This window comes from Astyanax mexicanus, chromosome 19 (assembly GCF_023375975.1).
Source record: "Astyanax mexicanus isolate ESR-SI-001 chromosome 19, AstMex3_surface, whole genome shotgun sequence".
In the NCBI taxonomy this organism is placed as follows: domain Eukaryota; kingdom Metazoa; phylum Chordata; class Actinopteri; order Characiformes; family Acestrorhamphidae; genus Astyanax; species Astyanax mexicanus.
In genome coordinates, this window is record NC_064426.1 from 19,262,082 (window position 1) to 19,275,101 (window position 13,020).

The window sequence follows — 13,020 nt, forward strand, 5'->3', positions numbered from 1 at the left end:
TTTTGGTTTCCTTCCAATTTTGTTCAATTGCCGTGATGCTGTTTATCTTTTTTCATTCGTGTTTTGGATATTTTCTGTATATATGAACAGTTATTGACTTTGGAACAACTTTTTATAACCCAGTACAAGAGAAATGCAGCCCATAGTCAGGACTCTCAAGATACAAAGTCAGAGAATTTGTTGGCAAGGGCAGGGGTGGTGTTGGTGAGGGGTGTGAAGAGGGGGGTGGGGGGTGGTTACGGTGGTATAACGGCTATTGTGAGTTTCCAGAAAGGGTGAGTGGGCCATATCAGAAGAAATAGAATCATTTACATTCAGATCAGACTCACAAACTTTTGTGTACTGGGGACAGATGTGTTACTTTTATTTTAAACATCTTTACACCGTTTTAATCAAGCATTCCTCCTACAGCTGTGTTCTCTGTTATTTGGTATAATTTAAATACCTAAAAGCTGATAAATACTCAAAACCCAGTATGAATTTCAGGGCTAAACTCACGCTGGGTGAAATCTAAAATTTGCCTTATTCTCTCATCTTAACCTGAACCTGCTATTCACTCTATTTTATAAAAAATATTTATTATCAATAGCTAATTGGGTGGTCTCACACACACACACACACACACACACACACACACAAGGACGTATAAGGGGTGGGAAATCACCTGCCTCTACATATAATTTATATTTTATTCTGTAACATTAATTAGCAGATAGATATACAGACAGTACTAGTCTAGCACACTGCTTAATATAAACACACAAACTGACCAATGGCAACAAAGCTAGCCTGTATAGTGTAACCTGTGGCTGATTATCAGCCTTCGCCTTTAGTTTACAACATTTTAAAAACGTCAGATAATAACAGCATAATAACAGGACTGCTGTTTGATTTTGTGTGTGTGTGTGTGTGTGTGTGTGTGTGTCCATGTGCGCTTAAATTCTACTTAATGATCGATTTTCTAAGGTTTGAACATTTTTAGCTTCTTTAGACACCTTTTCTAAAAAAAAAAAAATATATATATATATATATATATATATATATATATATATATATATATATATATATATATATATATATATATATATATATAGTGGTTTCAATTGTTTAAAAAATTTAACAGATTAATCCCAACATTATTCTGCGATTAACATTGATTAATCACACTTTTCTTCCTAAGACACAAGTTTATATAGTGGATATTTAAATGTAAATAAAAGAATAAATGTTATGAATGTATAATGCAATTATATTTATATTAATGGTGTCAATTAAAATACTAGTATATACTTATATGTTTGAGAGGAGAAAAAGCCAACGAGAGGCAATGAAATAAAAAATGCATTGAATAAATTGGATTACTTTATTGATATAGGACATAGGATTTTGATATTAGAACTTAATTTTCTAAATGTGTAAAAGGACTTTTTACACCTGTAGATCATTTCTATAGTCCAGGTCAGTTTGTTTACTTGCAGCGTTTCTCCCTCTGTTTGGTTTGGTTTCACACAGGCATTAACCTAAATGTGCCATAATACGCACCAATAAACCACACAGACACATTGACTCCTCTGATTATTCTGAGCAATCTTGCACGGGAGCCAGATAGTAAATATGGAGAGAAGATTTTGTGTTCCAGAGCATATATATGTGCAGTGTGAACCAGCTTTAACAAAGAATGCTTAAAAAGTTTCTGCTGCACTTTTAAACAGTGTATTCAATAGGACATGCAGCACAGATGTAGGCAGTGAATACAGCCCATTACTGTGCATGTAAACAGCATGGAGCAGCATGGAGCAGCAGAGACAGCGTTTCTGCATAGCAGTCTATTAGCTGGCTAGATTATATCAGATCAAACTGCACCTTATCAGCAGTTTAGATCTATGAAAATGAAGTTTATTTGATAGAGTGGTCGGATTGAGACCAGATCAAGTTTACACCACAAGAGAAGCGCTACATGGAAAAAAAAAATCTGCGCGTTTAGGGCAGATTAGATCAGGGCAGATTACAGCTGGTTTTAAAGTTGGGGTCAAACTTGGTGACGTAATTAACTTGCGTTAAAAAATAATCTCGCATTAATGATTACAAGTTAATCGCATGCATTAGGGCTTTAATGTTGACAGCCCTAAAAAAAAAACACACACTACAAAAAACTACTGTTTGCTTTAATTTTAGGGGTGCTGGGACTCGTTTTAGAGGTGCTTGAGCCACCTACAAAAGGGCCAGGTGGCAAAGGCATTGATGGAATCGGGTAAATTTCACCTGGATACAGTGATGCTATTTTTTGATTGGATATTGGGTAGCTGGCTATAATTTACCAAAAAACTGGGGAAAATTGGAGCTCTGTCAATGTTATCAGTGCATTAGCGCAAGATTTCACCCTGTGTTCTCTCAGTATCAGCAGAACCACATGGCAGCAGAGTGTCCCCAAATCCCTGCCATACATATTAGCTCCTAGATCATCACAGGAGATAACTGAACATGGCTGTTTTTCTTCAGATCTGCGTTACATGCACCTACAGTTCACACTTCACTCTCAGAAGTGCTCAGGGTGGCTCTGAGTAATCGGAGGTGTCAGATTACTCACTGTTTCCAGGATGTTGTTTTGATAAAGTTGGTTAGTATTTCTGATGATATGTCTATGAGATGTCAAAGCTGACAAACCACACGCAGACAAGTAAAGAGAACATAACGCTTCATCAAAAAACTTTGAGTGTACCTGACCCATTTTAATGAATTATTTGATATATGATCTATTTTTATGCTTTTTGTTTGCTTTTTTTATTGCTACATTGCTACATTTTGAAAATAGACATGGATCAAGTCTAGAAGGTGTTTTTACCAAAGCTTTAAGGTATATTAATTCATGTTTTTCCAGCCAACATGCTCATGAACATGGACTAGATGGGTTTCAGGCACACTGTAAGCCTGGATAAGTTAAATTTACTTAAAATATTTAAGGAAACCAGTTGCCTTAAGATTTTAATGTTCAGTTCAATGTTAAGCTGAGCTCCCAGTTTTCTCCAGTTTACAAGCATTTTTGAAGGTAAATAAACAGATGAAGCCAGAGTGTGATTACTCTAAAGAAAAGATACAGAGATATATCTAATAATATGTACTGCTCTGGAAAAAAAATAAGAGACCACTTCAGCTTCAGTTTCTAAATCAGTTTCTCTGATTTTGCTATTTATAGGTGTATGTTTGAGTAAAATGAACATTGTTATTTTATTCTATAAACTACAGACAACATTTCTCACAAAATTCAAATAAAAATATTGTCATTTCGAGCACTGATTTACAGAAAATGAGAAATGGCTGAAATAACAAAAAAGATGCAGAGCTTTCAGATCTCAAATAATGCAAAGAAAACAAGTTCATATTCATAAAGTTTTAAGAGTTCAGAAATCAATATTTGGTGGAATAACCCTGGTTTTTAATTCCTGTTTTCATGCATCTTGGCATGTTCTCCTCCACCAGTCTTACACACTGCTTTTGGATAACTTTATGCCAGTGCTGGTGAAAAAAATTAAGCAGTTCAGCTTGGTTTGATGGCTGTGATCATTCATCACATCTTCGTCTTGATTATATTCCAGAGGTTTTCAATTTGGTAAAATCATAGAATTTCATCATTTTTAAGTGGTCTTTTATGTTTTTCCTGAGCTGTGTATATATATATATATTGTTATGTTATTTCTATTTTTCCTTAAATGCCCTGGACGTTTACTACAAAGTTTTGTACTCTAATTTTTTTATAATTTCTTGTTATTAATTAGACCTGAAAAAGTGAATGGCAAAGGTAAAGGGGCAAAATGGGGGTGTTCTAAAACTTTTGACTGATGGTGTAATGTAGCACAGGGTAGGAGGAAACAATAGACAGTTTAAACAGCAAAGAACAGAAATGAGATACAATGAAAACAGCCCTACCAGTCTGTTTGCCCAATCTACCAGCTTGATAAACACCTGGGGCAATACCTGAAACAGAGAACCAACAAGCAAGTAAAACTCTATATAACATTAGTAAACACCCAAATAAACACAAAGTCAGTGGTCAGTGAGAGAGTCTACCTATAAAACTCTATATAACCTTAGAACAACCCAAATAAACACAAAGTCAGTGGTCAGTGAGAGAGTCTACCTATAAAACTCTATATAACCTTAGAACAACCCAAATAAACACAAAGTCAGTGGTCAGTGAGACTGTCTATCTTTAATTAACTCTATATTAAATTAGAATCAACCCAAATAAACATAAAGTCAGTGCTCAGTGAGTGTCTACCACTAACAAACTCTATATAACATTTGAATAAACCCAAATAAACATAAAGCCAGTGGTCAGTAATTAACTCGATTTAAAATTAGGAAAAAAATAACAAACAAAATGTCAGTGGTCAGTCAGAGTGTCTACCTGTAATTAATTCTATATTACATTAGAATAAACCCAAATATATGAAGTCAGTGGTCAATGGGTCTGTGTACCTGTAAATTCTATATAACCATAGAATCAACCCAAATAAACATAAAATCAGTGATTAATGAGAGTATTTACCTGTAATAAACTCTATATAACATTAGAATAAACCCTTATAAGCATTGTCAGTGCTCAGTAAGAGTGTCTACCACTAATAAACTCTATTTAACATTAGAATAAACCGAAATAAACATAAAGTCAGTTGTCAGTGAGAGTGTCTACCTGTAACTAACTCTATATAACATTAGAATACCAAACCAAATAAACATAAAGTCAGTGCTCATTGAGTGTCTACCACTAATAAACTCTATATAACAGTAGAAAAAACCCAAATAAACATGAAGCCAGTGGTCATTGAGAGTGTCTACCTGTAATTAACTCTATATAACATTAGAATAAACCCAAATAAGCATAAACTTAGTGGTCAGTGAGAGTGTCTACCTGTAAAACTCTATAGAACATTAGTATAAACCCAAATGAACATAAAGTCAGTGATAAGTGAGATTGTCTACCTGTAATTAACTCTGTATAAAATTAGAATAAACCCATATAAACTTAAAGCAAGTGGTCAGGGATAGTGCCTACCGCTAATAAACTTTAAATAATATTAAAATAAACCCAAATAAACATAACGTAGTGATCAGTGAGATTGTCTACCTGTAATTGACTCTGTATAACATTAGAATAAACCCATATAAACTTAAAGCAAGTGCTCATTGATAGTGCCTACCACTAATAAACATTTAAATAATATTAAAATGAACCTAAATAAACATAACGTAGGTGGTCAGTGAGAGTGTATACCTGTAATTAACTCTATATAACATTACATTAAACATAAGGTCAGTGGTCAGTGAGAGTGTCTACCTCTAAAACTCTATAGAACAATAGTATAAACCAAAATGAACATAAAGTCAGTAATCAGTGAGATTGTCTACCTGTAATTAACTCTGTATAACATTAGAATAACCCCATTTAAACTTAAAGTCAGTGCTTAATGAGTGTGTCTATCTGTAACTAACATGAGAATAATAAACATATAAACATAAAAATCAGTACCTGCTCCATATCCATTAGTTAGTCCGGCTCCGGGATAGCTGCCCAATCCAAGATTATATCCTATCAAAAACAAGCACACAATCATTTAAATACATTTAAATTCTGACCAATAAAAACGAATAGCCATAATTGATGATGTCATCAGCCAGGAAGCTGTGGAGCACAATTAACATGTACACATAACCTACCCTACACCTACCCCTAACCTTAACTACCCTACACATAACTTACCCTACACCTACCCCTAACCTTAACTACCCTACACATAACCTACCCTACAGCTCCCCCTAACCTTAACTACCCTACCCTACACATAACCTACCCTACACCTCCCCCTAACCTTAACTACTCTACCCTACACATAACCTACCCTACACCTCCCCCTAACCTTAACTACTCTACCCTACACATAACCTACCCTACACCTCCCCCTAACCTTAACTACTCTACTCTACACATAACCTACCCTACACCTACCCCTAACCTTAACTACCCTACACATAACTTACCCTACACCTACCCCTAACCTTAACTACTCTACCCTACACATAACCTACCCTACACCTCCCCCTAACCTTAACTACCCTACCCTACACATAACCTACCCTACACCTCCCCCTAACCTTAACTACTCTACCCTACACATTACCTACCCTACATCTCCCCCTAACCTTAACTACTCTACCCTACACATAACCTACCCTACACCTCCCTCTAACCTTAACTACCCTACCCTACACATAACCTACCCTACACCTCCCCCTAACCTTAACTACTCTACCCTACACATTACCTACCCTACATCTCCCCCTAACCTTAACTACTCTACCCTACACATAACCTACCCTACACCTCCCTCTAACCTTAACTACTCTACCCTACACATAACCTACCCTACACCTCCCTCTAACCTTAACTACTCTACCCTACACATAACCTACCCTACACCACCCCCTAACCTTAACTACTCTACCCTACACATAACCTACCCTACACCTCCCTCTAACCTTAACTACTCTACCCTACACATAACCTACCCTACACCTCCCCCTAACCTTAACTGCCCCACTCATAATCTGTACTGAACAGTATAGTACTGTCGAGACTGTACCCTGTGGGTTTATTAACAGCTTTTTCCCATGTATTATACACATCATTAAACAACATGGCAGAAGAAATTGTGGGGCAGAAGACCCTGTGGAGAAAAAAGCCCTGTAGATGAGAAGATCCTGTGGGGCAGAACAGCCTGTGGAGCAAAAATCCCTCATTCCAGACAACCCTGACACATTGTGACAACAGCCAAAACAATGGTGCAGTGACTCATTGAAAAGTGAACTTAACAGCTTCAGGCACAGAAGAAATAAGTCTTCAGCAGCACACCAACTTACAACAAAGGGTAGAAGATGGCAGAAAGAGGGAGTAGGAAAGTCGTGTGGGTGATAAACGTGTGCACAAAGGAGTGTGATCCAAGCCATAATACAGCAGCAGTGGGTCCTGAGTGAAAAGTGGATTTTTACAGACCTAAATCCTTCATTATCTCGTCAGAAGAACGCTGACCAGCAAAGTCTGATTTAGGACGTTAAAAATACCACCCTGAGGATAGCATGCATTTAGCCATTGGCCAATCAGCCCGTGACACACTTAACAGAGGTTTACCAGTCTTGGACGGTTTGCCACCATTTCCACGGAACATGGCTCCTCCTACACCATATAAATATAAATCAATGGTCAGGTCAACGTTACAACACAACCAACACAAGCCAACAATGTACCTGAGGTTATCAGAGCTACACACCAGTCCTTCAGCAGGGCAGATTTTCTACATAGTATGATAATGATCTTGAATAACCAATACCTTAAATACTGCATGAGCTAACTAAGCCCGGTACCAGTTCCAAATCACAGTCCTGAAAACCCCATGCTCTGCACATTACTGTGTTTTCCTAACTATAATAGGAAGTTTGTGTAGCCAAAAAAAAAACATACTTAAATGTACTACAATGTTATTTGTGTAAAAAAGATATTTACAAGTACCAAAATAATTAAAATGACCATGTATATAATTAAGTATTAGATAGAAATACAAAAGTACCATGTAAAAATACTTAAGTACCACACACATGTACCGATTAAATACTTAAGTATAGTGTAAAAGTACCAGATAGCAATACTTAAGAACCAAGTTAAATAAAAAAAGAACCAGGTAAATGTAGCTAATCACCCTATAAAACTACATCTAAGTACTAATTAAAATGCTTAAGTAACACATTAAAATACCAGATAAATATATACTCGATTACAAGGTAAAAATACTTGACTACCATGTACATAAAAATATTTAGGTACCATATTAAAGTGGCAGGTAAAATTACTTACGTACCACATAATGTACCAGGTACAAATACAAGTACCACACAATAAGTCACCAGGAAAAAAACTTAATTAAAATCTTTAAGAATGTACCAAAAAGTACCAGGTAAAATACTTAACTACCACATTAAAAAACTCAGTAAAAAAAATACCAAGTATACAAATACAAATATCAAGTTAAATATTTAAGTATCATGAAAAATACAAAACACCAGGTAAAACTTTCTAATTACCTCATAAAAAAACAAAAGCACCACTTAAAATGCTTAAGTAATACATTAAAATACTATAAACATACTAGGTAAAGTACAAGGTACAAAATACTTGATTATCACATACATAAAAATACATAAGTACCAAATTAAAGGGCCAAATATTTACCACATAAAATCACCAGGTAAATTACTTAAGTAGCATGTAAATATATGTAAAGATAAATCACTTATAAATAAACACCACATAATAGATATTTAATACCACATTCAAATGCTCATTAAAAATACCAAATACTGTTACTATGTAAATATACCAGAATAATACAACACCACATCCATTATTACCCTGTCTTAAAACACTAATCATTCTATAAAACAGGTGGTATTATAGGTAATATGAATGTTATGGCTGATCTGCAAACTAACACATGAAAGTACTCAGTAAATATAACTTACCAGGTAAAATACCACATACGTAAATAACGCCTGGTCCCAGTACCAAAGAAATAATGTAAGTACCAGATAAAATGAACCTTAAAATGCTGAAGTAACATCAAAATACTAAGTAATAATACTTAAGCACAAGAAAAAATACTTGAGTACTAAATATATCTGATCTGTGTTTTTCACAGAGTGCCGTTTAAGTTTGTTAGAGAAAGGAAAGCCATGAAATATGCAGTGCATGGGTTCTTAATGACTGTAGTTATGCAGTATAGGCAGTATTTCAGGGTATTGCTTGCTCATACAGATTTCCAGAGGCATCTTTACCTTTACCACCTTGTCCGTTTACTCCTGCTGGCCCAGGTCCATAGCCTACGAAGCACAGCACTCATAACTGATCACAGAAACATCCACTTTTATAACACTGCTGCAATCCTTCTATACCAGTCTATCACCTATTACTGTGTTCTTCACTACAGATAAAGTGTGGGAGTGGGATGCAGTGATATCACAGCGGTAGTTTAGCATCACTTGGAGCGCTAGCAGTCAATACATGCTGCACTATTGATCACTAGATAGTGACTACTCTGCAGAAACACAAGATTCAATTGACAAGAATAGATACGACTGTGGTGCTTTACCGTTGCTCATTCCTCCGGCTCCATTAGACACTCCTGCGGCCGGGCCGTAGCCTACAGTACACATCTTTAGTTAACTGCACATTATAACCTTTAAACAGCAACAATTTAACCCTTTCAGACCTGAATTATCTCCAGTTATGGAACAAAAACGTAAGAATGCTGTTTTCTGTCTGTAATAAACAGAAAAGAAGACTCTATATATTTATTCTACTATAAAATCTAACTAAAATATTACTTTTTTGTGTGTGTGTGTAATATTCTATATTTCATATTGAACTTTTTATTTTATAAACATCCCTAAACAGTAAAACAAAACATGTTAAATTGTTTTAAATCACATTAAATTAGTACAAATTAGCCCTAGTACTGTTTTTCTGTTTTTCCAGTGCAGTGGGCGGGGCCAAGTTACTGTTTCATTGGCTTATAAACTTGTTCATTGGCTGGTTCATGGTCTATTCTGATGAACAACAGCTCTTAAATAGTGTTATGTGCAACTAAACATTTTAAAATCAAGAAAATACATGATGTCCATTGTTAATGGATGCAGGGTCTGAAAGGGTTAACTTGCATAGTAAACATAAAACGCTAATAATTTATTTAAAAAATAATAATAATAATAATAAGAGCACACACACATGCTGGTTTACCATTAGCTTTAGCTCCCTTTCCATTCATTACTCCAGCTCCAGAGCCATACCCTAATAAAGATCACATCACAATACTCCTATTATTGTTACTACTATGACAAAAAGACACAGTAACAGTTCTAACAGTGGATTAAGACCGAAGGGCTCTAATTTACCTCCCTGTGCAGTGGGACCCAGAGGTGAGGGGGCGTAACCTACAGATCAAGACAACAGATACTAGATATACACAGATACAACACATCTTCTGTGGATAAATGATCTACACTGTTAACTTCCCTTTAGAGGTCCATTCAACAAATCCAATACCAAACAGGTTTTTCTTCACATTAAGAGATTGAAGAAATTGAGAGACGCTGTGTAAAATGTAAGTAAATTTACAGTGTCAGTCATTTTTCCTACATTGTAACTCAATACTCAAGTCATCTAGACTATGGAGGAACACATAAGGAATCATGTAGTAACTTAAAAGTGTTAAACAAACCAATATATCCTTAAAAGGAAGCAATCGGTTGGCTCTTATCTTTCTGAGGTTTCTGAGGCTCTAAAAATCTCTAAAGAACTTATCTTGTGCAGCAGAAGTAACTCTTGGTCTTCTTTTCTGGGGTAGTCCCAATGAGTGCCAGATTTACCTTTATTTTAAAGGTCTTCTTTTGCTAAAATCCACTTTTTCTTGTTTTTTTATAAAATACCACATGTCTCTCTGAGTTTCTCAGGCTTCATTGTCTGCAGTAGATAAAAAAAAAGAAAATCCTCAGAAAAACAAGTCGATCAGAAAGATGTTAGGTGTCAACGTCAACCAGTGAGTTCATGGCCTCGCCCACCTCGGCTCGAGGCCGCCCACAGACTGAGCCACTGTCTTATTAGCTAAGGAGGAGATTACAGCTCCGTTTACAGCAGCTAGTTAGAGTTAGCAATATTGTGTAATTAACTATAGGTTTAAATCGGATCTCCGGTTGATTTCACGTTTTACCGAGACCTTAAAAAAACACTAGGGAAGCACGGTTTGACAAGGTAGCACAACTCAAGAGAACACCGGTCAAAACAGGCACCAATCACGTCGGATTTCATAATATAGAGCTGACTCTGGGGCTTCGACGTGGTGAAACTGCCCAAGCAATGAATGACCAAGTCTGAGTGAGAGTTCAGTACCATTAGATTAGCAGAGGAATGAGACTTTTAAAGTTTTTCAGATTGACTGACCTTCATTTCTTAAAATAATTTTTTCTTTACTTAGTTGAGTAGTTCTTGCTTCTCATAATATGAATTAGAACATTTCTCAAATAGGGCTATTCACTGTATACCAATGCTAGCTCTTCACATCTTTACAACTGATGCTCTCAAACACATTAAGAGGGCCAAAACGAACCGAATTAACTCTTGATAAGTTCAGCCAAGATGTGCAAAACTGGCGTCTAAACAAGAGGTGCTACTTCGAAGAGTCTAAAATATATAATATATTCTGTTTTGTTTAGCCTTCACCATCAATGGAATTGCAACATGATCTAGAAACTCTTCTCTGGGATAAAACTCATTTTAAATAGACTAAGGCAAAATGGAAAACTGCTTCTACTTCTTTTTGGAAACCACAGGTCATATGGTTCTGTAGTTTTTTTGTAGTAGTAGTTTCTACATGCACAAATCCAGGACTTTGCCAAAAACAGGCATTAAAAACTTCTGAATTTTTGGAAACCAAGCGCTACATGCCCTGTAAAATCTCTATGAAGAGCAAATGGACCATCCATTGTTTTTATTAGCATGCACAGTTCAAAAGCCTGCACTGCTAATGGTTTGAAGTTGCATTAGTGACTTTGGTGTATCTAGCATACCCATCTGGAAAGGCACAGTCAGTGTTGAACAGTATATAGATGATTAAGAACAAACTATGTTCTCATCCAGGCAACTTCTCTATTAGAGAAGGGCCGTTTTTCAATACACAAGTACACAAGTCTGTACTCCCGTACTTGTGAAGAACGGACTTGAGAAGTTCGGATTGTGAGTGCGGACTCCCGAGGACGGGAGGAAGTGGGGCGGTTTTTGTGTAATTGGAAACGTAGAAGCACATTTTCACCTAGCCGCTTTCTTAACAAATAAACCACATATCTGAAGTCTAAACCTCTACATTCTCGCCTAAAAATAACTTAAAACATTATTTTAGCACACAGCAGTACTGTTTTGAAAACGTACCGGCGCTTACAGTTATGTACCTTCTCATCCTGCATTACGCTGATACTGGTACGAGATGCATTCTGGGTTATCAGGGTGAAAGAAGTTCACACAAGTCACCTTTCATGCATCCTCGATAAAGTGGGAGGAGCAAGAACACATCCAGGTATTAGTTGTGTACTTGGCTAACTGTGATCTTCTGAATTGGAACAGTACTTGGGCTGCGACTGATGACGTTTCACGAGTCCACAAGAACACAAGTACAGACAAGAACGCAGATTGAGAAACGGCCAAGGCCTTGCATATTTTATATCTATAGGGGAGTGTGTCAGCTGTGAGGCCGACAGCTTGATTTAGGGCGTGGCTATCGTAGCGACGGGAAAAGTACACATGGCGCAGTTTGAAAACATGCAAAAGGCATGTACTAATTCTCTTAATTGATCATTGCATTGCCAAGATAGCAATTAACGTCTGACCGTTGACATCTGCTTAAGCTGTATTCAGTCAGTGGTGCACCTGTGTTTTTCTATTGCCATGGTAGCAATACACCAGAAATTTACCTGAACATACCTCGTTTTGAGACAACCCCTCCTATGGTGTAGCTATATTCACAAGTACTGTCGCTATTTTTGCGGGGAGTAAGATAGCAATGAGCATGCATTGCACAAGGTGTAATTTTCATGAAATTGAAAAATGTCTCATCCTAAAAACGGGTCTATAAGATTTGTTCTGTTTTTACATTTATTCACATTTTACACAGCGTCCAAACTATTAGAAAATTGGGATTGGGATTTTATCTTTCAGATTAATACTAAAGACCAAGCGCCAACATTAGCACAATACAGAAATACAGAAACCAAAGAGTTACCGTTGACTGGAGCACCTTGTCCATTTGGTACTCCTGGAGTTTGACCATATCCTAAAGACCACAGCACTGGTTAGCTCTTATATCAGTACTCTATACAGTAAATCCAAACTGACTTAAAGCTTTTACTCTTCTGTACTTACTAAAACAG

At 36.3% G+C, this 13,020-nt stretch overlaps 1 protein-coding gene across 7 annotated transcripts in view; it reads right to left on the bottom strand.

Moving 5' to 3' along the window:
* LOC103039514 (uncharacterized) overlaps window positions 1-13,020 on the bottom strand; it is a 43,657-nt gene that overhangs the window by 11,423 nt on the left and 19,214 nt on the right. For 5 of the 7 annotated variants that reach the window (XM_022674092.2, XM_022674106.2, XM_022674111.2 and 2 more), the window contains exons 11-18: window positions 12,873-12,923; window positions 9,997-10,035; window positions 9,830-9,892; window positions 9,195-9,245; window positions 8,881-8,925; window positions 7,184-7,228; window positions 5,528-5,587; window positions 3,925-3,972 (exon numbers count right to left, since the gene is read on the bottom strand). In XM_022674092.2, the coding sequence (XP_022529813.1) occupies window positions 3,925-3,972; window positions 5,528-5,587; window positions 7,184-7,228; window positions 8,881-8,925; window positions 9,195-9,245; window positions 9,830-9,892; window positions 9,997-10,035; window positions 12,873-12,923 (402 nt within the window). The remainder of the gene's footprint in view (window positions 1-3,924; window positions 3,973-5,527; window positions 5,588-7,183; window positions 7,229-8,880; window positions 8,926-9,194; window positions 9,246-9,829; window positions 9,893-9,996; window positions 10,036-12,872; window positions 12,924-13,020) is intronic. The other 2 variants (XM_022674098.2, XM_022674124.2) reach the window with 2 other exon arrangements.